The sequence below is a fragment of the Nomascus leucogenys genome, chromosome 9 (assembly GCF_006542625.1).
Source record: "Nomascus leucogenys isolate Asia chromosome 9, Asia_NLE_v1, whole genome shotgun sequence".
NCBI classification, from domain to species: domain Eukaryota; kingdom Metazoa; phylum Chordata; class Mammalia; order Primates; family Hylobatidae; genus Nomascus; species Nomascus leucogenys.
Window position 1 is genome coordinate 29263749 of NC_044389.1, and position 26521 is coordinate 29290269.

Consider the following 26521-nt stretch of genomic DNA (forward strand, 5'->3'; position numbering starts at 1 on the left):
CTTTCTCCCCCCTCTCTCCCTCCCCCTGCCACATGCTAGACCATGCCCCTGCATTTACAGGCTGTATGAATACAGCAGCCTCTTCAATTCATTTTTCACTCTGTCACTCTGTCAGAGGGACTTTTTGGAAACGAAATCTGGCTGTAACATATTTCTCCTTAAGATTCTTCCATTGCCTTGGTAATGAGGTCCAAACTTCCTCAAAGTTCTCAGAGCTTTGCATAGTTTGGCCTCTGCCCATATATAGCTCTTGTCTTGTCTCTTGCTACTCTTCCTCTTACACTCAGTTTCAGGGAGTGCAAATTGACAATTCAAATTGTATTATCTCTAGGTGAGAAATGTATATAAAATTCCCCACTCATTTCTACAGTCCTGCTCTTCAGGGCTCAGATTTATGCTTGAGGAGATCAAATCTGAAATTTACCATCCCACAGAATGTTGTTTTATCCATATAATCCTCATTACACTGAGAAGTAATTACTTCTTTAGTATCTGTGTCTTCCACAGATGCAGGAAGTTGAGGGCTGAGATCATATCTTTCTTAGTGATGCATTTTCATGTTTGCCACACCATACATGTTCATAATTATACTTAAATGATGGCTAGAAACATGCCTGTAACATAACGTATATTCAATAATTAATACTTGATATGTGAATAATGAATGTACAGGATCACATTATGTCATCTCCTCTTGCTCCTCACATTCTGCGAATTAATGTACAGGAATTTGCTACCCAACCCCACCCTGCACCTCCCAGACACACAGTTTTTCTTTTCTCATTGACACATAATTATTATGCTTGTTTAGGGAGTACAATGTGATGTTTCCATACATGTATACATTGTGTAATTATCAAATCAGGGTAATTAGCATTTCCATCACTTCAAGCATTTATCAGTTCTTTATGGTGAAAGCACTGAAATTCCTCTCTACTAGCTATTCTGAGATATACAATAGTATATTATTAACTATAGTCACCCTACTGTGCAATAGAACACCAGAACTCATTCTTCCTTTCTAAGTGTAACTTCGTACCTATTGACCTACTCCCCCTTGTCTTCCTTGTCTTTGGTAACCACTGTCCTATTCACTACTTCTAAGAGATCAACTTTTTAAAATTTCACATGAATGAAATCATATGGTATTTTCTTTCCGTGCCTGGCTAATTTCACATAGTTTAATGTTCTCCAGGTTCATCCATGTTGTCATAAATGGCAGAATTTCATTCTTTTTTATGGCTGAATAGTACTGCATCTTGTATATCTACTACATTGTCTTTATTCATTCATCCATTGTTGAACATTTAGGTTGATTACATATCTTGTCTGTTGTGAATAGTGCTGTGATAAACATGGATTTATTTGACATACTGATTTCATTTCCTTTGGATATATATCCAGTAGTGGGATTTCTGAACCATATGGTAGTTCTATTTTTAATGTTTTTAGGAACCTCTGTTTTCATAATGGCTATATTAACTTACAATCCCACCAACAGTGTGCAAGTGTTCCCTTTTCTCCACATCCTTGCCGACTCTTGTTATCTCTTATCTTTTTGGTCATACCCATCCTCACTAGAGTGAAGTGCTATCTCATTGTGGTTTTGATTTGCCTTTGTTTGATGATTAGTAATGTTGAGGCTTTTTTTCATATACCTCTTGGCCATTTACATGTCATCTTTTGAGAAATGTCTGTTAAGGTTTTTGTCCATTTTAAAATTGTGCTCTTTGTTTTTTTTGCTATAAAGTTCCTTATATATATTGGATATTAACCCCTTAGAGATATAGTTTGAAATATTTTCTCCCATTCTGTAGGTTGTCTCTTCACTTTGTTGAATGTTTCCTTAGCTGTGCAGAAGCTTTTTGTTTGATATAATACCATTTGTGTATTTTTGCTTTTGTTGCTCATGCTTTTGAGGTCTTATCCAGAAAAATTCTTGCCTAGTCCAATATCGTGAAGTGTTTCCTCTGTGTTTTCTTCTAGTAGTTTCGTAGTTTGGGATCTTACATTTAACTCTTTAATCCATTTTGAGATGATTTTTGTATACAGTGAAAGATAGAGGTCTAGTGTCATATTTCTGCATGTGGACATCCCAATTTTCCCAGCACTATTTATTGAAGAGACTATCCTTTCCTCAGTGTGTGTTCTTGGGACCTTTGTCAAAAATCAGGTGGCTGTAGATGCATGAATTTATTTCTGAGCTCGTTATTCTGTTCAATTGGTCTATGTGTCTGTTTTTATGCCAATAGCATGCTGTTTTGATTAATATAGCTTTGTAGTATTTTTAAGTCAGGTAGTCTGCTGTCTTCAGCTTTGTTCTTTTTATTCAAGATTGCTTTGGTTATTTGGAGTCTTTTGTGGTTCCATACAAATTTTAGATTTTTTTTTCCTAATTCAGTGAAGAATGCCAATGGTATTTTCATAGAAATTGCATTGAATCTGATTGTTTTGGGAGTATAGCCACTTTAATAGTATTAATTCTTCCAGTCCATAAACATGAAATCTCTTTCCATTTATTTGTTTCCTTTCCATTTCTTTCACTGATGTTTAAATTTATTCTTACATATCTTTTTTTATTTTTTTGGATAGCTATTGTACCTCAGTATCTGCAGAGGATTGGTTCCAGACCCTCTGTGAATACCAAAATCTGCAGATTCTCAAGCCCGGCAGTAGGCCTTGAGAAATGCATGGGTACACAGTTGGCCCTCAGTATCTGCAGATTCCACATCCAATGAATATTATATTTTTGATATGCAGTTGTTTGAATCCACAGATGTGGAACCGATGGATATGAAGGGCTGACAGTAAATGGGATTATTTTCTTGATTTCTTTTTCAGATAATTTGCTGTTGGCAAATAGAAATGCTACTGATTTTTGTACGGTGATTTTTAAGTCACAACTTTACTGAATTTGTTTATCATTTCTAAGAGTTTTCTGGTGGAGTCTTTAGAGGTTTTCTATATATAAGATTATGCTGTCTGCAAACAGAACATTTGACTTCCTCCTTTCGAATTTGGATGTCTTTTATTTTTTTTGCCTGGTTGCTCTAGCTAGGACTTCAATACTATGTCTAATAGAAGCAGAGAAAGTGGGCATCCTTATCTTCTGCTAGACCTTGTAGGAAAGGCTTTCAACTTTTTCCTGTTTAGTGTGATGTTAGCTGTGGATTTATCATAAATAGTCTTTATTGTGTTGAGGCATGTATCTTCTATCCCTAATTTGTTGAGGGTTTTTCTCATGAAGGAATGTTGAATTTCGTCAAATGCTTTTTTCGTATCTATTGAAATGATCATATGATTTTTGTTGTATCTGTTAACGTGATGTATCACATTTATTGATTGTGTATGTTAAAACATCCTTGCATCCCTGGAATGCAAACCACTTGATCAGAGTGAATGATCTTTTCAATATACTGACAAATTTGGTTTGCTAGTATTTTGTTGAGCATTTTTGCAACTATGTTGATAAGGGATATTGGATTGTAGTTTTCTTTTGCCCCTAAATATCCTGGAGAACTTCCTTTCTACTGGCCTCCATTCTATGGAAGTCACATCTACTCCAGAGAACCATACTTCATTTATTTAGATATTGTTCTGCTTCCCTCCACAGAAGAAACTCCCTTGAATCTACCTGGAAAGTAACTAGTTTGGTTCAATTTAATCCAACAAATAACACATTAACAGTCTCTAGTGTATTAAATGTCATGCTAAGCGCTGGGAATGCAGGAATAAGTAAGAAGCCATCTGCCCTCATAAAGCTTAACTAGGGATGAAGCAGAATTTTAGGGTTACATAAATAAATTTTAATAGGTGCTCTGAGAAAGATTATAACACACTCTGAAACATATGCTAACTTCTACCTAACCAAGACTCTTGCCAAAATTATTTTTGCTCTTCTCCATAGGGTGTATTTTCTGCTATGTAAGGAGCATGGGGTCCCACTTACTTCACAGTGAAAAAAACAGGCAAAACGCCAAAAGTTCTTGGTTATTGAAATACTTCATTTCATTATCTTACTTTCTCTTCCAAGGTTAGCATTTTTTACTTCAAGGAAAAGAAGTGTTCTCTCTTTAAACTGTTGCATTTAGAACATTGGAATACATATTTTAAGTATTTACTTTAAATGCACACAAGAATAAATAGAACTAGACTATTTGAAATGATTATTCCAGCTATAATCTACAGATTGGATCATTTAAAGACAGGGATAACATATAATAGTATACATATTATGCTTTTTCATCAAATTTCTATAATTGGATGTGTTTTCAATTCTTGGCAAAAGTTTAAAAAGCTACTTCTCAATTGGTTATAAGATTTTATCAATGAATAATGTTTTATAAGCTGGAGTTTTCATCTTTTCAGACAGATAAAAAATACAATTTAAATTTAACATGCTTCAGATGAGAGTAAGCCAAGGTGAATTATAAAAAAACATAAAAATGCAATAAATTTTTTCTTAAAAATTACCTCACAGCAATGGATTCTCAGAATTATACTTATTTACTAAATGTTCACTATCACTTACTTTCCAATTATTCTATATTTACCACAATGTTTACATACCTAGGACCTTGAGGATAAAGTGCTTGCTGACTTCTCCAGCTTCATTTGATGCAATGCAGGTGTACTTTCCCGAATCTTCAGTCTCTGCTTTGAGGAGCTGCAGGACCATTCCATGGGTGCTGACTGTCAGATGGGCATCAAGCCCCAGAGGCTGGCCATCTCTAAGCCAGGCCATACTGGGAGCTGGGGTTCCATCAGTAATGCATGCCATAGAGGTGGAACTGCCTTTGAGAATTGTGATTTCCTCTGTCCCCATTGAATTGTCCATATTTGGTGGTGCTACATAGAAAACAACATGGGCAAAATTTGGATGTCTATTGTAATTTGAGATCAATTTAAATTAAAACATTTGAATAATTCTATAATGTTTCTGTGGTTGATAAAATATATACTTTAAAATTGTGTATAATAACTAAGGACTTTACAATAAAAATATTTATTAGGAATGCTAATTATTAATCTTCCAAATATTAGCAAGGCAACAAAAATTGTTTTCTTACAGAACACACAATGTGTTTTAAATTTTGGTGATTTTTCAACTTCTTCGGTCCATCCCTTTAATTTGTTGTAATGTAGATAATAGTTTTAGTAGTATTCTTTTAACTACTATATACAGTATAAATAATATCAAGTTATAGAGTAAGTCATTTGTAGATTATAATAAAGCATTACTTAACTGAGGTGTTCTTGGGGATTGAGAAATGTGGATCAGCAAACTTCAATATTTCCGAAATGGAAGGTATTGAGTTCTCTCCATATATACGCATACACACACATGCATATATGCACATGTATCCATTCATAGTTCGAATACTCTAAACAAGCTGCTAATATTGTTAGAAAAGTTTTGACTTTTTCTTTACATGAAAAGACTGGTCTTGTGTCTGGATTGAAATCCTATTTTTAAAAATTAGATTTGATTTAGTGCAAGTTTCTAGATCAGTAGAGTATTTTGATAAACAGACAGTATGGTCCAATAATATGGACCCCTTGGAAGAAAATACATTCTCTAGTCAGTAAGATCCTATTTCACTAATCCTTTTTGATAAAGTCAGATTTCTAAATCTCTGAGGAAGTCGGTTTCTAAAGATAAGTCTGTTGCTTAATACTTGACATAGTAAAGTAATAGGGTCATTTCTGTGACACATACCAAACACTTGAAGATTGTAATGCTTATTATCCACCCCAGCTCTGTTGGAGGCCACACAAGTATACACAGCGACATCAGACACCTGAGCTCTCACAATCCTGAGAAACAATTCGATCCACATTTCATCACTTGATCCCATGCAACAAGTACACATACAATAATTATGATTTATAAATAGGCTATAGGTGGTGATTTATGTTGGGAAATTTTAATTATGAAGCTTATAGCCATCCATCACAAAATATAGGGGCCTCAAATGCAATTTATTCTACAAAGCTGATTAGGCAGTGACAATAAATCACTGAAAATATAGCACAATTTAAGAGGTGAATATTTTTCAAATATATATTAATAGAGAATGCTGCTAACATGAAAATCACATTATCATAGTAGGCATCTTCCTACTACCTTGCCACATAAAGTTTTAGCTAAAACAGTAATTCCTGGAAATACATATGTGATAACAAACCTGCCTATAAAAGACCATTTTACACATTTACTAAAAAATGAAAGCACTTAAATAAGGATAAAAAATCATTTCAACTGTATATTTGTTGTCCTTCCTCTACTAAAAATACACTTAAAGGGAAAAAAACTGTAAAGGCTTAGAAAAAAACATTTCTTCAACACTGTTTAAATGAAGGAAAAGTCTACAATCACAGTTACTTCATCTGTTTAGGAAATCAGACACAATAAAAGCTGACCTGATAACTTGTCCTGCTGCCAGTAACCGGATATGGGAGGAGAGAGGCAGAGGAAGTCCATTCTTTAGCCAGTTTATCTGTGGTGGAGGCGTCCCTGTGGCTCTGCATTCAATATTTATTGAAGTATCCACTAAAGTCATTAGTTTCTCTGCTTCGTCTTTATTATCCCTAATTGTAGGTGTAACTATGTCGTGCAGAAAGTGAGAGAGAGGGAAGAGGGATGTATTACTAGTTCAAATAATTTCTACTACAATTGCTCTCATTTCAAAATTGTAGCCCAAAAGGAAATAGTGGTGGCATCAAATTTAAAACTAAATGCTCCAGACACCTGCTGCTGGGCCTTCACTTCTACTGGTAGATTCTTAAGGCAGCATCATCAAAAGAGTGGGGGATATTTCATATTTACCATAGACATTCAAATTAAAAATTCGGTCTTCTTCTCCAGCGGGATTAGTAGCAACACATGTGTATTTCCCTGTGTCAGATGTAAGAGCTCCATAAATGTTTAATGTGCTGCCATTTGCACTCACTCTATGGAAAAGATCATAACAGAGGGGCTGAGATGAGTTTGAATCTATTTCACTAAGTACATGAAAACCTATTAAAATCCGTTACTGAAAGTGATGGAAAATTCAAGCAACCAACTGAAATTCTACAGTAGTGAGTCTCATATCCACCACCTCCTTATGAGAAAAAAAGCAAATGAACAAAATCAGGAATACTTCTCTATTCAAATCACAGACAAAGACATGATTTTCTCTGAGATAGAATACTATATTCTTAGTTATCAATAAAAGGTTTGAATTAAATGCATGTTATACAAAATTCTGGCATGAAAATTGAAGACTGTTACAATGAGAAACTGAAAAAATTACACATAAAAATCTAGTTATAAACAACTTAATACCTTAATAAAAAATACAATAGGATCATTTAAATTGTGACAACAATTTGGTATCATATGTGGCTATATTTTGCAAACATTTTTTCTACAGATTGCTAAATAAAGCTTTTCTTTTGAATTACACAATAGTAAAAGATAAATATACAATAAGATCATTAAAGATCTCTAAGCTAAGATTATTTCATTACTGGTTGTCTGCACACACCATTAATTACAAATCAAAATTTCCTGTGTTTTTTGTAGAGATTAAATTGCCATCTACAGTTACTTGTACAATAGTGGTTTCATTAGAATTACCCTGTGTCAAAAGTAAAAGCTCCATTTCTATTATATCTTGTTATTAAATGTTTATTGAGAGTTATATTATTATCTGGGATACAGTCATATTTTTTTCTTTTTCAAAATAAAATTTTTTTATTTCCATGGGTTTAATTAAATTAATAAGCAAAAAGCAAGTTGCCATGATCAAACAAAAGTAGTACACTGACTTTGGAAAAACTATTGTAGTTGACTGACAAACTGTTCTACCTACAAATCTATACATATTATGGAATGAATGAATAATAAAGATACAAGAATAAGTAAATTTAGAATGTTAATGTAGGAGAAGGAATGATAGACTCCAAATTCCTAGCTACAAATACTATCTTATATAAAAGATATCATATATAAAAGATCGTATCTTTATAGCCCATATAAAATCTTTAGGTACCATCAAATATGTAGTACTTGGTCTGGAATATGGCAAATACCAGCTGATTTAACAAAAGTAATTAAATACTTGTTATTTACTCAAAAATGTTCACACCAGACAAATAAAACTTAAAATGTATCCTCTAAAAGACTAGAAATTTTAATACACAATGAATACAAAGAAAATAACATTTATCTCTTTAAGTTATATATATGTTCAATTTATTGACCAGCAAATATACTCCAAACCCTTAAATTTACATATTGGTCCAAAATGTTAAAGTTTACAATACATGTAGTTAATGCCTACTTATGCATATAATTAATCTGGCATGTGTAGGTAATGGGATTTTGTGATGAAGTAACCTAATCTAGTACAATATCAAATTCCGGATTGTCCTTCCAAAGGAATTTGTTGTTGAAAGTAGTACGAGGTCTTTACCACATTATTATTCCATCTCTATGTGGTTTGTGGCATGGGTAACAAGTGCCAGCTGAAAATGGGATTTGGACAAACCATTATGAGAGTTATGACATTATTGTATCTTTTCTCAAAATGAGCCAATCAGGATAGCATGCCCATCTCTGTGTGGTTTGTTGCATGGATAACAAGTGTCAGCTGAAAATGGCATCTGAACAAACCACTATAACAGTTATCACATTATTGTATCTTTTCTCAAAAGGAGCCAATTAGTATAGCATGTACACAGTTTGGTGATTTCAGCATACAAAATCATATCTAGAATTTTTGATGAATCATGTGTGAGATAAAGTTGGTTTGGCATTTGCAGGAAAGAACTAATTATTTTTATGGCATGGGCTTTAGTATAACCATTCTGAAATTACGAGAATAAAATCACCAACAGTTAACATTACAGTTAATGAGTTAAAGTTAGTTAATGAGTTAATTAACATTACAGAGTTAATGGATAAGAAACATACACAATTCTGAGTGATTCTCTAAGGAGAATGTCTATGTCCAGTTCTCAAAAAAAGTTTTTTGTTTCTTTGTGAATATAATGATAGCTGAGTTCCAATGGGATGGAATTTGGTAATATTATTCATGTGAAATTTGAAGCATAAAGCATTGTAGAAGGCCTTACAATTTATAATGGAAAGATTATTTTTAAACATACCGGATTCTTTCTGTTTCACCACTAGCTATGGGCTTTCCATCTTTAAGCCATTGAATAAGTGGAGTAGGAATGCCATTTGCATTGCAGACCAGCTCAACATTTTCTCCTAGAAGGACACTGACATCACTTGGAATTTCAGCACCAGAAACACTTGGAGGAACTTTGGAGAAAGAATTAGGAATTTCATTAACAAGGCATAAGATATAAATTCTAATAAATGTAACAGAGTCATAAAACAATATGACATTTCTAGTTCATATTCTTTGTAGATTATGGTTCAAGGTCAAACTATTATCTTCATGAATTACTTTTAAATGATGAAGATAAAGGAACACTTCAATATTTCTGGGGTATTTGTAAGTTGATATAATTATTTAGTCATGGGGCTAGTGATAGAGCTACCTCATGATCACCCTTTCTGGCCAAATTAAATCACTCTTAGATTAAATCCTCAATGGATAGTACATTTAACGAACCACAAGCACATAGGTAAGGCAGCTGTGCATTTTTTTGTGTTTTTCTTTTGCTCTTAATTCACTAGACTTATAGACTCTGTCTTATAAAATCTTGGCATAAAGGTCTGAGGAAAGTATCTAAGTTGGTTATTTCTTTCTCCATTATTCAATTTAATTATTATTTATTTTGAACAATGGATAGGTTTATTGTAGTTCTGAAGAGCCAATAGTTTCTATTCTCTTTTTCTAGCCATCTTTGGTTTCCACTTTGATTTCACTGAGAAATATTGTGTAATAAAAATACTGCCAATGATATCAGATATAAACATGTTTGAATTCCTATTCTATATGATCATAGTGATGTGCAGAAGGTAGTTCACACCAGGTCACAAAAGCCAATTTTGTACATGTTTTCCCCACTCCATGTTCAGTAACATCCCTTTAGTAGGTTGAAATCTTGTATATATTAGATCATGGTGGGAATATTTACACCATGGAGACTGGCAAACAATTGGCTACAAATCACGGTCATTTTGTCTGTAGAGAAAATTCTTAAACATTCACCAGCACATCACTGAATAATCTCTATAAATCTAATTTTAGTCATTCAGAAAATAGTAATTTTACCACATTTGCAGAATTTAGAGTACTAAAGAAGTTGAGTCAATAAGAACATTAGTAATAAGAGACATCCTACAATGAGTATCTAATATATGACAAGCACTGGACTAGGTCCTATATGCATATACTATTTCTAGTTCTAAGACATAATAAAGTATATAAAAATCTGGTAAAATGTTTAGTCCTACAACATATCTCATGATTAGCATCTGTTTTATTAATGCATTAGACATAATTCAATATGCAACTTCTGACATTGACTCTCTGACTAGCTGTTTTTCCTTTAGCTTCTGAAATCCCAAAGCATCACTAATCATCACAGAGAGACCACTGATCCCTGTGAACTTAATTCTTCTAATTGTATTTTTTTGGAGTTAGCTTTAGCAGAGCACACAACAGATACATAATATTCATAATAGAATTCATAATTTATGAGAAATTCTTTCCCTAATAACTATAAGATTGGAAGAAAAAGTATTTCAACTTAGTTTCAAGTTAGACTTTCATTTCAGTTTCAGTACTGAGCCAAATGTAATAATCAGAGGTTTACTGAAAATCAAAAGAAAACAAGTTGTCCCTGAAATGCTTAATACTATGTTGGAACATAGTAGGCATTAATGAAATATTTGATGAATTGCTCTTTATTATTATCTTAAAATAGTATAAGATTCATCATTCATTAAAATTTACCTAATCTACCTGTGGTCAGATCATAGTACAACTTCTTTGTGAATTAAATCTTATCTATACAAATAAGAACAGATCTGTAGGCTTACCATCAAAATAAATTATACCAGTTTAAAATAAGTATAACTCCATAGAATATATACTATAGAAAGATAATAATGGAAGTGGAAATGGAAAATTGGAAAAAGTAGAGATTACCAAATTTCCACTATTCTTTTTTCCACATTTATGTCCATTTCCATGAAAACAGAATCTACTGGTAAATACAAGACAGAAAACTGATGATAGTTTTTGATGATCTAAAGATATGTTGAATCTATTACCACTGATCCCTTTAAATGTAGATTATTTTGTACTATAAATGGAATAACAAAGAAATTGAAGATAGATCATAGTGGACAATACATACCTTGAATTGAAAGAAAGTAATATTTCTGGGCTTTTCCCTCCATATTTGAAGCAATACATGTATAGTTTCCACTATCTGAACGCTGAGACCGGGCAATCTGGAGTTTGCTACCTCCAGACAAAATATGAACTTCTAGTGAGTCAGAATTTTCTAGAGGTAGAAACAAAGCACAATAAAACATAAAAAAAACCTTTAAACTTTAAGATCTCTAAAATTCATGATAAAATGTCTTGCTTTATGTGATTAATGTATTTCTTAAAAGTTCTCCATTTTCTTTTTTAAAAAAAGAAAAAATTCTTTTTAAAATGACTAATCATTTTACAACGAGTCTATTTTGTAAATTTGTATTTCAGTGCGTTAGCATTCTTGAACTAAACACCCCTATGAGTATGGTACTTAAAATGTGCTAGTTTAAAAGTCTAGTGAATTAAGAGCAAAAGAAAACACACACACACACACACACACACACACACACACAAATGCACGGTTGCCTTACCTATGCGCTTGTGATTCTTTAACCATGCTATCGTGGGAGGTGGGATCCCAGTGGCATCACATGTTAATGTCACAGGATTGCTGATCGTCTCCACAATCACTTCTCTTTCAGGTCCTTCAATACTGGGTGGCACTATAAAAAACAAACAAACAAACAAAAACAGAAGAAAATCATTTGTCCTCATTAAGCTAATTTGGAACACTTTTTTTCATTTGCATATCTGGGGGAAAAAGAGTTGTATTAGAGGCAAATGCTCACCATATACATTGAGGTGGAAATTTTTATCATCCCGTCCTGCTACATTTATAGCTCTACATACATACTGGCCTGTGTCAGATACCTAAAAGAAAAAGACACTATTGTATGTGCTCCATTAAGTTATAGATGACCAATCATACTGTTCGAGTTTAGATTAAGTCATCAGTCATCTGTATGCTCAATACCCCAGTTCTAATTGCCTTCTGCAATCTTGCTATTTTTTATAAAAATAGTCAATGGCATTGGCTATGTATTTTTTAATGAAAATCATTTTTCACTGTAGTAAAAGGGAATATGCAACTTCCAAGCATCTTTTCCACCACCCCACCAAGGTGTCATGACACCCAAACAAGAATAAAAGATGCACCTCAGCTTTCTTAATGTGTAGCATTTGTCCATCAGCTAAAATCTCCAGATGAGTAGACTCTGTTATCATCCGCCCATTCTTATACCAAGTGATGACTGGAGGTGGGACAGCATTCGACTCACACTCCAAAGACACAGAAGTTCCCTCTCTTACATTAACTACAGAAAGAGATTCACTGTCATGGTCTTTAATGCTCGGGGGCACTGAGGGAAGAAAATAACAGAAGGATTTTTTTTTTCATTAAGGTGCTCAGATAGAAAATATTGAATACCAGTTTTAAAATAAAAGAATTTTATGAAGAGAGTAAAAACAAACCATAAACAGTCAGGGAATACTTTTTCTTGCTTTCGCCAGCTTGATTGATAGCTATACAAGTGTATTCACCACCATCTGATACCTTGGCCCGAATAATCTGTAGAGTTCGACCACCTGTAGGTAAATAGAATGCAAATTATAGAGTGGTATACAGGTTGTTCTAACAACTATTTTACCAATCAGATAAATAGCAACATATATCCTTCCCCTTAGAGTAAAATTTATAGAGAAGCCTTCCTATTTAAAATAATATAATTGGATCAGTTTTCTTTGATCTTTCCTTTATTATTCACCTAGTTCCTTATAAAGGAAGAGATTCATAGAATTTTTCTCTCCAGCATCCAAACATGGACAGTAAAACTGTTTGATACCGGCTCTGGTGAGCAAATAGTAATGTACTATGGTCAAAATATGTTAAGTGTTTTCTGGGTTTAAATTTCCCACAATGCCGAGGTGTTCTATCTATCTATCTATCTATCTATCTATCTATCTATCTATCTATCTATCTATGTCTATCATCTACCCTTAAGGAACTTTAGGATTAAAAACAACCAGCAGATGTATCCAATGAAAGTACTATTTGCCATCTACCACTTGGTATTACTAGGCCATTCTAAGCTGTTCTCTTTCTAAATTTTATCATTTCTTGAAGGAGACCTTGTTATTTGTACATTCCTACTAAAATCAGAGAAGTCTACACAATCTTACCTTAATGACCCCAAATGGGCAAAGAGAGGCATTTACTGTGAATAAATAAATGAAGCATGACAAAAGTTTGGAAAGAGATTAATTTGAAATGCCATTGGTATTAAAATAAAGATGAGAACATTTTGCCTGATTTATAATAAGAAGTTCCTTACCAGGCACAATGAGAGCATTTGTGTTCAGTTTGATGGGCTGTTCATTCTTGAGCCAGCTGAGGTCAGGAGGTGGAAAACCAGAGACCTCACAGGTCAAAGAAATGAAATTGTTCACCACGACGGTAAGATTTTCAGATTTAGGACCAATGACACTCGGAGGAACTATAATAGTAAATATATTAAAAGTGAAAGCAGGTGTTATCAACATATATTCCCATTTACTAAATATAAATTCAACCACTACTCTGCTAAAGGACTGAGTTAATGATTCTGTTCATTATCTAGCTGGATGTCTTACAATTCCCTAATGCCTTCATCAAACTCACGTTGGAGTTTATTTTTCCCAATTGAAAGAGAGCACTAGAATTTTCAGAGACAAAATTATTCTGCATTTTATTTGTAAAACATAGTCGACAATTCCTAAGATGATTTTGTCAATGTACAAAGGAGACCTAATGTGCTTTTCATTAAGTATATTTGAATAATCTTGTTTTTAATATTTTATTTTTACTTAAGTGCTGTAGAGAAGGAGATAATTGTGAGAATTTCAATATTAAAGAGACAGGAGATGGTGGTTTTTAGGAGATAATGGGGCAGGGATCTAGAGTCAGCTTAGACTTTGGCCTTTGGAAGGTAGAGCAATGAATTTCTCTTATTTTAACAAGAAGGAAGAAGGAAATAGCAGGAACAGATGTAGTCAGTACTCCCAATTTGATGGTAGGAATTTGAGCTGGATTTCTAGAATATGCTTTCTCTCTTCCCTGCAAAAGAGAAGGTGAAAGTGTTAATACTTACTGAGAGAAAGTGAGAGGGGGCTGTTATGAACTGAATGTTTCTGTCCCCTCAAATACATATGTTGGAGCCCTAAGTCCCAGTGTGGCTGTATTTGAAGATGAGGCCTTTAAGGAAGCAATTAAGGTCAAATGATTCCTTAGGATTAGTGTCCTTTAACAAGAGCCACCAGAGAACTGGCTCTCTCCCCCCAAGCACACTCAGAAGAAAGGCTATCTCAGGCCATGGGAAGACAAAGCAGCTGTCTGCAAGCCAGGTGGAGAGCCTTCTCCAGACACCGAACCCTGCCAGTACCTTGATCTTGGACTTTCCGGCCACTAGAACTTTGAGAAAATAAATTTCTGTTCTTTAAGCCACACAGTCTCTGGTCTTGTTAAAGCAGCCTGAGCAGACCAAGATAGTGGCCACTTGATATTTTTGAGGAGGGCGTGAAGGTTTAAGAGAATCACTATAGTGTAGAGACAAAACGACAAGTCACAATCAGCATGGAGGGCTCAGTTCAAGCTGGTACTATGAATTTATAATGACATCAATATTCCTCCCTTCAAGATTTCCTTCAGCTATGGTGAGCTACCTAAGTGCAGGTAGCGTACAGATGTGGAATTTAGTGAGAGGCATTAGAGAGAAGCAGGTATAAAATTTATAGAATAAACTGCCTGCATTAAAATCCTGGTGCAGCATTTGCAAGCTGCGTAACTTTGAGCATGTTACTTAATCTCACTGAGCCTCACCTTTTTCACCTCCAGAGGAGGCATAAAATGGTAGCAAGCACATGTGGTTATTGAGATAATGAAGTGAAATAACCTACATAAAACATTTGGCACAGCACCTGGTAGGTTTCAAGCAGTCAGTTTGTTGTCCTTGTTGTTATATGCAGATTTGAGCTTTTACTGAGCAAGAGTGATGAGAAGATATGGGCTAAGAGAAGTGATTGAAATGCTGTTCCACAAAAATTAAGCTGGCTATGAAGGAAAGTGAAAAGAGCTAAAACCTAAGATGCCAACAGACTGAAGGAGTACAAAAGAAGCAAGCATAGTTGTAGAGGGCGATAACAAATGGTATTGTTTTACATGAAAATAATTTACATTATTTCCCCTCAAATGAATTTTCCAATATTTAAGTAATGAGTTCCTGATTGCAGTCAGGAACTCAAGACATCATTAACTGGTGAAAGAAGAAACACATTTCTGAACTCCAATCCTTATTGGTAAAACACTAGTGATTACTTCCTCACAAGTTACTGTCCCACTTCAGGTGTTTCTACTGTACATTGCAAAGAGGCAACGATTATGAAGAAAATATAATAAACATTCAGAAAACATTTATTTAGCAACTACCACAACTATAGACACCATTCTAGGTTTAGGGAGACCAAGATAAGTAAGATATGGCCATCTGCCGAGAGCACTTAAATGAAGTTATGGGATAGAGGCAAAGATACAGATATATGATGATAACACAAGGCAACATATGGAACTGCTACAATTGGGGTATTTACAAGATGCGTTTTTGTCATAGAGAGGGAAAAATGAATTTTGCCTTGAGCAATCAGGAAAACTAATCAATATTTTATTTTCCAATATTTACTGCACTTTACAGATTAGAATGCATGCTTTCACAATGATTATGTTTGTTTAACTAATTCATTCTTCCTGAGAATTCATAACACATGTGTTCCTGCTCTGGTCAGATTTATCTATTCAAAAAACTTCAAAGACACTTATTAAGCATCTACAGTGTGTTACTCACTGTGCTAAGTACTGGAATTAAAAAGATAAAAGTGTTTTAAATATGTTACACAAACACCAAATACTGCTAGATACCAATACTCACTATATATCACACCAAAGAAGAATATTTATCATGCTACATAAAAGTCCTTTCAAAGGCAGAAATTTTTCATGACATTTCAAATTTCAGTTACCTCCACAATGAGCTAGAATTTTATGTGTGTATTGCCTATGTAAAGGAGATCTTTTATAATGATTATTCACCATTTCCAAGGTAATATTCTGGAAGCACCAGCATCTCACAAAATAAAACTACTCTTTTGCAGTAGATATTCAACTACTTTTTTTTTTTTAGCAAAAAAATGGTATTTATGGAGTGTCTAGCATGTATTTAAAAGAGTTTGATGAATGAATTCGGTGTGCTGGTGGTGTTAAAGGAATTATTTAACTCCACAAAGTGACTTTTTCTTCTCCAGGGAGTATATTAGTTACTAGAGGACATAGCTCAACATGAATTCTGCATTTAGGGACAGAAACCAGTTCCAATCATGACTAGTGGGTAGATTTTTATGAGTGGAAGACCTGTATTTGCTTCTAATTTTATAAACTTGTAATCATTAATATTTTAAATTCTGATTTTCCTTTCAAATATGCAGGAGTAGTTATTTTCTCTTGAGAGACTGAAGTAATATAAAAACTGTCTTCCTGGAAGTTTTATACTTTATAAATCCTACTAGCCATCGTGGAAAGAAAGAAGAGAGGGGATTGAATGAGTACAGGCTCCTCACATTGTTTAAGTTAAAAAATACAAAATAAGCCTAAATAATCTAAAACAGAAATTTTCTGCTTTTCCAAGCATACCCTAACAGATGGTTTTGGAACTGAGCTCTTACCATGAACATTGAGGTTAAAATATTTTTTGGCACTCCCAGCTGTGTTCTCAGCAACACACACATACCTGCCGATATCTATTATTTGAGTATTCAGAATCTAAGGGAAAAATGAAGAAATTCCAAATAAAATTTTGAATAAAGCGACTTGTCATATTTGTCTATTTTTTAGAATAAATAATATATATTATTTCTATTTAAAACCAGGTAGAAAAAAATTTTGTACCTACTGGTGCTGATGCTAGCTAGCTTCTATTAGGTAAATCAAATAAATATGTGTTAAGATTTTTAATCAGGAAAGGTAATTCTATACATATTTGTGGTATGTTGACTAGAAAAAAATGTCCCAAATTATTCTCCCGTTTCCCTCTCTCTGCCTCGGGCATTGTGACTTTGACACCCCTCCCATCAGGAAGTAGAATTTGTGTTGGTCTTGTGACTGGCTTTGGTCAACAGAACATGATGGAAGCAACTGTCATTTCAAAACTGAAGCCTGTTCACTTGTGTTCACTCTTTTGGAACCCTGCCAGCACCACGTGAGGAAGCCAGGGTTAGCCTGCTGGAGGGTAGAGATCACTTGGGGTGGAATCATCACAGTTTATTGCAACTTAGGCCCCAGATATGTGTGCGATCCCAGCCAAGGCCACATCCGGAAGAATCATCTAGCAAACCAGCAGGCTTGTGAGCTAAATAAATGCTTATTGTTTCAAGTCATTAAGTTTTGGAGTGGTTTGTTTTATGCAGGTAATATAACAATTATGTTTCCTTCATTTTATTACATAGAAATTTCTATCCAACTATATATCTTTTGGACTTGGACACAGAACCATTGAAGTATTTTGGTAGAGGTTACATGATTATCACATAGAAATAGTCACAATATTTAGAAGATACTTTGAAAATTTAAGGTTATTTACAGGTAATAAACCTTATTCTCTTTTGAATAAGGAATTCCATGAGATATGTCCTATGTTGGATACACTGAAGGTTATGATTGGATTCTTGAGCCAATAGAATATTATTTATTTTGCTCAAGAAGTAATTTATCAAGTTGTATCCTAACAAAAGAATTGGTATTATTTCTACAAGTGCCTTTCTTTCAGGACATGTGAAAAGAAGAATATGGACACACCATTGGTAAACAACAATCCAGGATATGTATGTGATTTTCATAATTTTTATTATTATCAACCTTTTGCCTATATACAAATTTAAATATATAGGGAACTTCCTACCATTTAGAATTTTACCAACAGAAATATATAATGGAAAGGATTGCAATAATGATTTGTTTATAATACAATTTTTATCACAAAGGCCATATTGTAGTCAATTGAGGTGTGTGTGTATGTGTGTGTAGAACATTTCTGGAAAAATCCACACAAAACTATTAACAGTGGTAACCTCTGGTAGTGGGAATAGAATGAGGAAGAAGAATTTTATTGTATATACCTTTGATAGTTGGTTATTTTTACAAATATAATATTTACAAGCTAATAAAAATTATTTTTAAAAGTCAAAAACAATTATTACAAAATGCAAAGTGAAATAGCTCTTTTAAAATTAGATCTTTACTTTTACCTGCAGAATTCGTCCATTAGATAGAAATTTATGATGGTCATCTTCTAGCGAGGGCTGTCCATCTTTCTGCCAGGAATTCCTTGGTGCTGGGTTGCCACTGGATAAACACTCCATCAGTGCACTCTTGTTCACCAGCACGGTGACCTCTTCAGGGAGATCACTATTTGCCCCCTTGATAATTGGCGGCACTAACAAAGGATTGCAACAAAGGGATAAAAATGGGCAACAGTCTTCTCTAAATCATGCTAATTTTCTGACAGCTTTAAAAACTTTGGGATAATAATAAAGAAGCAAAACTTGAAGGAGAAACTATGATCCCCAGGTAACATTTTATGCTAATAAATTGGGGGAGTGAAAACAGTATTTGAATTTGGCTTTATTCTTTTCCCTCTCTTCACTTATACTAAACTAATCCCTCAGATAGTATCATTCCCCTTTAGCCCAATCTCAATTCTTCTCCAATATATCTTTTACTTCTCTCTCAGCCCCTCCCACTATACCTTCTGAGTTTTCAAGCAGACATATAAGAAGCATCTGTATAAATAGATATTTAAGTCTATATGGTCATCCAGAGGGGACAGATAAATTACACCTTTTAAAGTGTAGTTGAAATGTTCAGATTTGGCCTTATTTGGAATGGAATTGCCTGGGTGATTCAAAGTGTGTTTCCCAGCCTCAGCACCAGTGGTATCAGCATCAGCATCACCTGGGAGCTTGGTTAAAAATGCAAATTCTTGGGCCCCAACTAACTTCAATAGGCATCTCTGAGGAGGGGCCAATAAATCTGTGTCTTAACAAGCTCTTCAGGTGATCTTTATGTATGCTAAAGTTTGAGAAGTCCCACTCTAGATTTTTCTACATGTGTTCATTCTTGTTGAAAACAATACTATAGAATCCAGCTACACATTAGTTATGAAAAATCACGTTACCCATAGAATTTTAAAAATGAAAATGTTAAATGAACTAGGAACACATGTTGACTGCTTTGGTAAATGTAGAAATTGATTTTTAAAATAATCATTTTTGTTTTGAAAGCTTATTTTTCCCCCACTTTAAAAATATACCTTATCTTTAGCAATCAGTAAAGACTGCAAATTGATGTAGATGCTATCTTGTGGTATCTGGGTTTCCAACAACTAAACTGAAAGTCTGTAAAGAAAATACTCAATGCCACAAAGCACACAATAGAATTTCAATGTTATTTTGAATGCATATTTTCACATTCAAAGCTACATGATTGATTTTAGTATACTTCAGATAATATAAAATGTATAATTTGAACTGCAGATTACTAAATAATAAACTGGAGTTTTAGATAAAATGAGACTATCACCACCCAACATCAAGAAAACCAATCAAGAGCTGAAGCATTAGGAGGGCTATGAGATTCAGGCACTGACATGCAGAGGCCCCCACCTCAGCTCTTTGCTTCCACCTGCTCCAGCTGCCACACCCTACCAGTTGGGTTACACCACTCATAATTGTTCTCAGTGGCCCTCCCTGCACCTAGGAGGTGAGCAGCAGACATGAAACAGCCCTAATTCAGAATCTGGGGGCCAGTTAATTTTTCTGGCTTTGTTCCACCTTCTAAACTCATCTCCAACTTGCTTGCTAACTTCCTAATTGAAAATAACAGCCTGAGGCATGAACATCTACCCTTGACCATCCAATCCCATAGTTTCATTTCAATTTCACTGAATCGCAGTCTTTCCCTACCTATATTATCAACTCCTACTCACCCTGAATTAAACTCTTTTCAAATTTAGGTCTGTAAGGTACACGGATGTGTTTGGTCAAGGAATAGGCAGAGGCAGACATCCAGGCCTGCAAGTCTTAGTGGGATTGATGTGCAGGCACACACCTCTACTTGTTATATAACCTGTTTGTGTAAGTTCATACTTGGCTCTGAGCCACTATTGTCTGTAGAAGGTATAACTGCTCTGCGACACTGTGCACGGGGCTCAGTTTGGCATGGCGTAGCATGGCTTGACATGGCTTGCGTGTGCCCAGAGAGAGAGAGTAATACTACTGACCACTGTAAGGGAGAGCCAGGCTCCTTTAAGGCAGGCAGGAACCAGCTTGTCCCCAGAGAGAAAGAGTTAAGCTGCTAACACTGCAAGAGAGCGCTACATGCATGGGAGCTGGCTGCTGAGAGGAGCCACAGAGGCAGAGCAAAAAGCCAAGATAAAGGCAGACAGTGTAAGAGAGATAGTGTGAGAGAGCTGCTGATGAGAGAGCTGCTAAACACAACTAGAGCTGGGGCTCGAACCTGATCCCAGGCAGGACATATGGCGTAGTTGTGAACCTGACAAGGTCAAGTTAAGCCAGGTGGTCCAAGATATTCCTTCACTGTCCTTGACAATGTCAGCATTGATTTTTTAATTGTCATCTCATCTCTTTTCCTTGTAACTCTCTCATGAACTTTAAAATCTATGTTAATTGTTATGTCACTTATCTTTTCCCTTACAGGAAAAATACTTCTTCAACTCTCTGTTCATGCATTCAGATGGTGATTTGGTTCAAGGATGGACACACGAACTAGACCTTATCAATTAGAACATTGCAACCTCTTGCTGTCTGTGATTGGCTCTGGATGGATACATTATTCACACTTGGCCAATTAAAACCATGGAAATTCAATTCTAGGGCTTCAATTGTAAATACTAGGAGAAAAAACTTTCATTTGAATGTGGAACTAGGAGGATGCAAGCCTAGAGCTGCTAGAGGCCACTTTGCTATCCAAGGGGATCCCCCTCCCTGAGAGTGACATTAATAAAGAAAAGCAGAGTCAAGAGAGAGGTAAAGTCTGGTTGACCTCATGTGAACCACAGAAGTCAGACATGACTGTAGCCAGCCCTATTTTGGGACTTTTCTGATTCATAAGTCAATGTATTCTTTTTTTGTTTGTTTTCATTTAAGTCAGTTTGTTTCTTAATACTTCAAGAGTCCTGACTAATGTGCTGTCAATTTGTAGAAGATAATTACCTCCTTGGGAGAACTATCAGTTTCTGGTTATCTTTATAGTCTCAAAAGTGCTTAGTGTAACATCCTGCAAACATTGGTTCCTCAAAAATACTTTTCAGTAAAAGAATGAACAAGAAAAACTCACCGAGTACACGGACATCATACTGAAGGGAATCTTCTCCAGCCTCATTCACAGCCACACATGTGTATTTCCCAGCATCTTCTACTTTAGCCCGAGGAATCTGCAACACTCGCCCTCCTGAAAATAATATCCCACTATGTTTACTCCTCTAATCTTAGAGTGAACACAAGCCATAAACAGAGATACAAATTTTAGGGTCTAATGACTGCCTTACATTTTATTTCAAGGTTCCTGTTTCATCCAATGGTTCAGTTTTAATCTCAGATACCACTTTCACAACAAACGCTGCATTATTAAAAAGTGACCCAACATATGAATCGGATCTCCTGAGAAATGAATAGCTCATGTAGATTTTCCTAGAAGGGGGACTGCTACTCTATGCGCTTCATCATGTTTCCTAGGGAATGTTACTATATAGTGACTCCTTGCTTTTATAGTTCTGAACACTTTCAATAGAAGTTTACACCACTTGCTGCAAGTACTTGTTTGAGAAAGCAATATCCAAGGATGTAAAAGTATAAAGTGTACTATTTTACATACATTCTTATGAGCATAGCTGTGTATTTTTAAACATCATGTAGATATAATTTCAAATTTAGAGAAAAGTTGCAATAATTATATAAAGACTTTTACTCATGTTCACTAATTATTTATATTTCACTCCATTTGCTTTATCTCTCTCTGTCATATGTATATAATCTTTTTCTGAACCATTCAAGAGTAAGTTGGAGACATGGTGCCCTTTCACCCCTAAAATACTCATAAATCCATATTTCATAACAAGGATAATCCCTTATATAACCATGTTACAATGATTAAAAACAGAAAATTTAAAATCGAAACAAAACTACTATTGAATCCACAGTCCATAATCAAATTTCATTATTGTTGCAATAATGTTTTTTATAGCCATTTTCCCCAAACCCAGATCTAATTTAGGATCACATATTAGACAGAGTTACCCTATCTACTTAGTCTCTTTTCATTTTTATTTTCAAGATACTCTTTTATTTAATTGGGGTGAAATTTACATTCAATTACTTAATGCACTGACCTTAAGTGTACAATCTGATGAATTTTGATAAGCTTTGTATATTTGAATGCTCGTTAAAATTAAATGGAAGCCTTGAAAATATTATTCCATAACAGTTTAAATATCTTTGCTATCAATAAACCAGGTAACAATTTAAATATTTGAAACTAATAATCTTCCCTATTTATTTATGATAAGTGTATTTAATAAACTGAGCAGTAACGATCTGTAAATATATATTAGCATTTATGTTAATAATATATATAAACCAAACTGATAATCTTATTGCACTAATAGAGAAATGGAGGCACAAGGAAGCCAAAGCTCTTTGTGTTGATAGAGTGATGCGTAGTAGATCTGAAAAGTTTACTAAGCTATTTTCTCCTATTGTCTAATTCTCAAGCAAGACTCTTCTAGATTGAAGGTATGTGGATGCCAGTGGCATTCAGCAGTCTAACTGCCAGTTAAATTACTTGGCCAGAGACCCAACCAATTCAGTTCTTCTAACACATGAGAGGAAACACATTTGGCAGAGTCAGCTTTTCACCCTGTTGGTATCAATCTTTACCTGGCAAAATCAATACTTTATCACTTGAGGTCAGAGGGTGGCCATCTTTGTACCATGTCAGTGTAGGAGGGGGAGCAGCATTTGTCTCACAATAAAGAGAAATGGGATTGTTGATGATCACATCTTTGGCTTCACCATTCCTGCTGGTATCTAGCATGTTTCCTATTTCCCAGAGTTTCTGAAAACTTGGAGGAACTATGGAGGAAAGGCATTAAATGTTGGTCACATATAAATGCTTAAACAAAGATCTTGGCTGTGTTTTCACCAGAGTGATTTGTAAAAGCAATAGATTAGACAATGTGAAAATAATTTCAAGTACTGACACCACCACCAACTCTAGCCCTTAGCCAAAAAAGTAGTAGACGAAAGTCGGAGCTGGTTCTCAAGTGGAAGAACAAGAAATATGAGGCTCAGAATGCTGTGCTCATGCTTTGCTCTCCCTGTTAAAGGGCTCTGGCACTTAGACAATAAAGGGGCTCACTCTCAGGAAGGAGCATTGCTAAATGATACACAGCAGGAAAGACTAATTTTGAGAAACCATTAAAAAATACTGGTTCAACTGAGAGCATTTCACAGTAATTTGGCTTACTAAGAAGGCTAAAGAAATTATGCAATCAGGATTAAAAATTCCATTAACAAAAATAATAGGACATTTTCATACTTTTCTGGGGACAAGTATGAACTTTATGAAAGGCAATTTGCCTGCACATCAGAAGCATTAAAAGAGTGCATAACATAAAATTTATCACAGAAAAAAGTACATTTAACCTAAAATTTCCACCCTTAGAAAATTATGAAAAATCAAAGATGTACAAAAGTTTTATGTATAAAGATGTTCAGTGCAGCATTATTTATGAGTGGTGAAAGCTTAGAAACAACCCAGACATTCAACAATAGGAGTCTGGTTAAATAAATATTTTGTGGATATTAAACTGGTGAAACAGACATAATTATTAAAAATCATGTCGAATAGTTAGCAACATCAACAGTAACAACATAAACAACAATAATGGCAGGTATCATTTCTCAATCATTTTGCTAGGAGCTTTATATACTTTATCTCATTTAGTATTCATTGCAATTCTACAAGACAGTCATGTTACAAATGAGGAAACAGTCTTAAAATTTAGGTAACTTTACCAAGTCACAAAGCTTTTAAAAGCCATAATCATCATTCAATTCCAAGTCTGTTTTGTTATGTTGTTTGCTTGTTTTTATTTTTACATTTATTTATTTATTCCAACTTTCATTTTATGTTCATGGGGTACATGAGTAAATTGCATGTTTTGGGGGTTTGGTGTACACATTATTTCATCACCCAGATAATATGCCCAGTAGTGGACAGGTAGTTTTTTATTACTCTGAATTCTGTACTGTACTACTTTCCTGCCTTTCATGTAAATGCTGTTTTTAAAACTTCATGACATAAAGTTAAGGGAATGCTAATGCAACAGAGAAATCTATATTGTGTGACCTCAACTTTGTAGAAGAAGTATACATTTTAAAATATCAGAAGGAAACACATAAAAATAACAGAGGCAATCCTGAATGATGGGATTATTTCCTTCTTTAATCCTCAAGTCTAAATTTTCAATCATGAATTTATACTATTGTCAACAGAAAAAAAACACTGTTTAAAATAAGTCAAATCTCTTTTCTTTTACTTTGAAAGATCATATAAATTACATTACATACAATAAGCATATTAGTATTACCTTGAATATTCACGTCAAAATCCAACTCATCTTCACCTGCAACGTTAGATGCTACACAAGTATATCGTCCGGTGTCTGATATTTGAGCCTCCTTTATTTGAAGTGTGTGTCCATTCGCAGCAATATTAACATGATCATCGGATTTAAGCGGCTGTGATTCAATTATAACAATGTTAGTATTAAGTGCTATAATGAATCCTCTAAGAGGCCATGCAGTTGATAGTTTTTGTGATTTTTTAAATAAATGATAATAAAATTGTATGCAAAACATTCATGACAATAGTTTAATCAAAATGATTGATTTACTTTGATTAAACTCATTGTTTTGGACAAATCAAATTTTTATTTATTGAAATTGCCACTGTTACAGTTTACATTTGTACCAGGCATTTGTGCATGATGCATTCATACATTTTTTATGATAAATATATGTTCTTAGTTACCATATTAATTTATTCATGTTGGAAAAATTTTTTTCACTGATCTCATATAATATTTAAAAAGCATGTCTTTTATAATTTCGTAGAAAATGTTAGAATTTCTTTATGGAAGATTGAGCACATTAGTATAATCTGATTTGATCTAAATTACTTTTGTTCATTCAGAAACATTATTACTTTATAAATAAAAAATTTTAACCCAAAGATATTTATATTATGATGTTTTATTGAAATTATTCCATAAAATAGGATATTAACTTACATATATTCATGTTATGGTGTTTTATCAATAACATTACCTATAGCTAATAGAATATTTCCCATCTTCTCAACATTTTCATTTATACTAAATTTCTCCTCATTCATTGAAAATTTTAGCTCCGGGCTCACTCTCATTCCTTCTAATGATACTCTTCTCATAACTCTTGGTGATTTCAATGCCCACATAGATAATCATCCAATGCTGTGTTCTCTTAGCTCCTTGATCTCCTTCTTTTAATTTTCTTGTCCCTCACCCTTTCTCAGCCACTAAATAGGAGAGTCATATCTAGACCTTATAATTATCAATAACTATGTCCCTTCACAATCTCAGTTTCAAGCTCTCATTTGCTGACTATCACTTCCTAATTTTCTATTATTACTAATTTTCTTTAAGTTTTTTTTTTTTTTTTTTTTTTTTTTTTTATCCCATGGGGGCTCCACAGTCCACTGACTTGCAATATTTTCACTGCCACTCAGTCTCCTCCTGACCTCTATTCCCTTCTTACCCAGAGAAGGTCTGTCATGATCATCGTTCCTTGTATAAAACTCTCAACTCTTTTGCCTCTCTCCCTTTATTTTACTCCCCTGGCAAAACCCTAACTGGTTAAAATCAGTTTCTGCCCATTCTGAGAATTTGCTGGTCAAGGACATCCCTCCAGCAACTGTGTTTCTCTCACCTACATCATCATTAACTTATTTCTTTCCACTGGATGATTTCAACCTAAAAACACAAAACCAAAAGCCTCTCTGGCTGCAGCCCACCTCTACATTTTCTACTGCC

The 26521-nt window shown here is 34.3% G+C and overlaps 1 protein-coding gene across 1 annotated transcript in view; it reads right to left on the reverse strand.

Annotated features, from left to right (window-relative positions):
• Positions 1 to 26521, reverse strand: part of HMCN1 (hemicentin 1) — a 434555-nt gene that overhangs the window by 85155 nt on the left and 322879 nt on the right. The window contains exons 53-68 of the mRNA XM_030818744.1: positions 25040 to 25190; positions 23325 to 23519; positions 21727 to 21840; positions 18618 to 18805; positions 17040 to 17136; positions 13625 to 13786; positions 12765 to 12878; positions 12450 to 12652; positions 12083 to 12164; positions 11825 to 11956; positions 11329 to 11478; positions 9157 to 9316; positions 6830 to 6954; positions 6424 to 6607; positions 5720 to 5817; positions 4570 to 4848 (exon numbers count right to left, since the gene is read on the reverse strand). Of these exons, the coding sequence (XP_030674604.1) occupies positions 4570 to 4848; positions 5720 to 5817; positions 6424 to 6607; positions 6830 to 6954; positions 9157 to 9316; positions 11329 to 11478; positions 11825 to 11956; positions 12083 to 12164; positions 12450 to 12652; positions 12765 to 12878; positions 13625 to 13786; positions 17040 to 17136; positions 18618 to 18805; positions 21727 to 21840; positions 23325 to 23519; positions 25040 to 25190 (2434 nt within the window). The remainder of the gene's footprint in view (positions 1 to 4569; positions 4849 to 5719; positions 5818 to 6423; positions 6608 to 6829; positions 6955 to 9156; positions 9317 to 11328; positions 11479 to 11824; positions 11957 to 12082; positions 12165 to 12449; positions 12653 to 12764; positions 12879 to 13624; positions 13787 to 17039; positions 17137 to 18617; positions 18806 to 21726; positions 21841 to 23324; positions 23520 to 25039; positions 25191 to 26521) is intronic.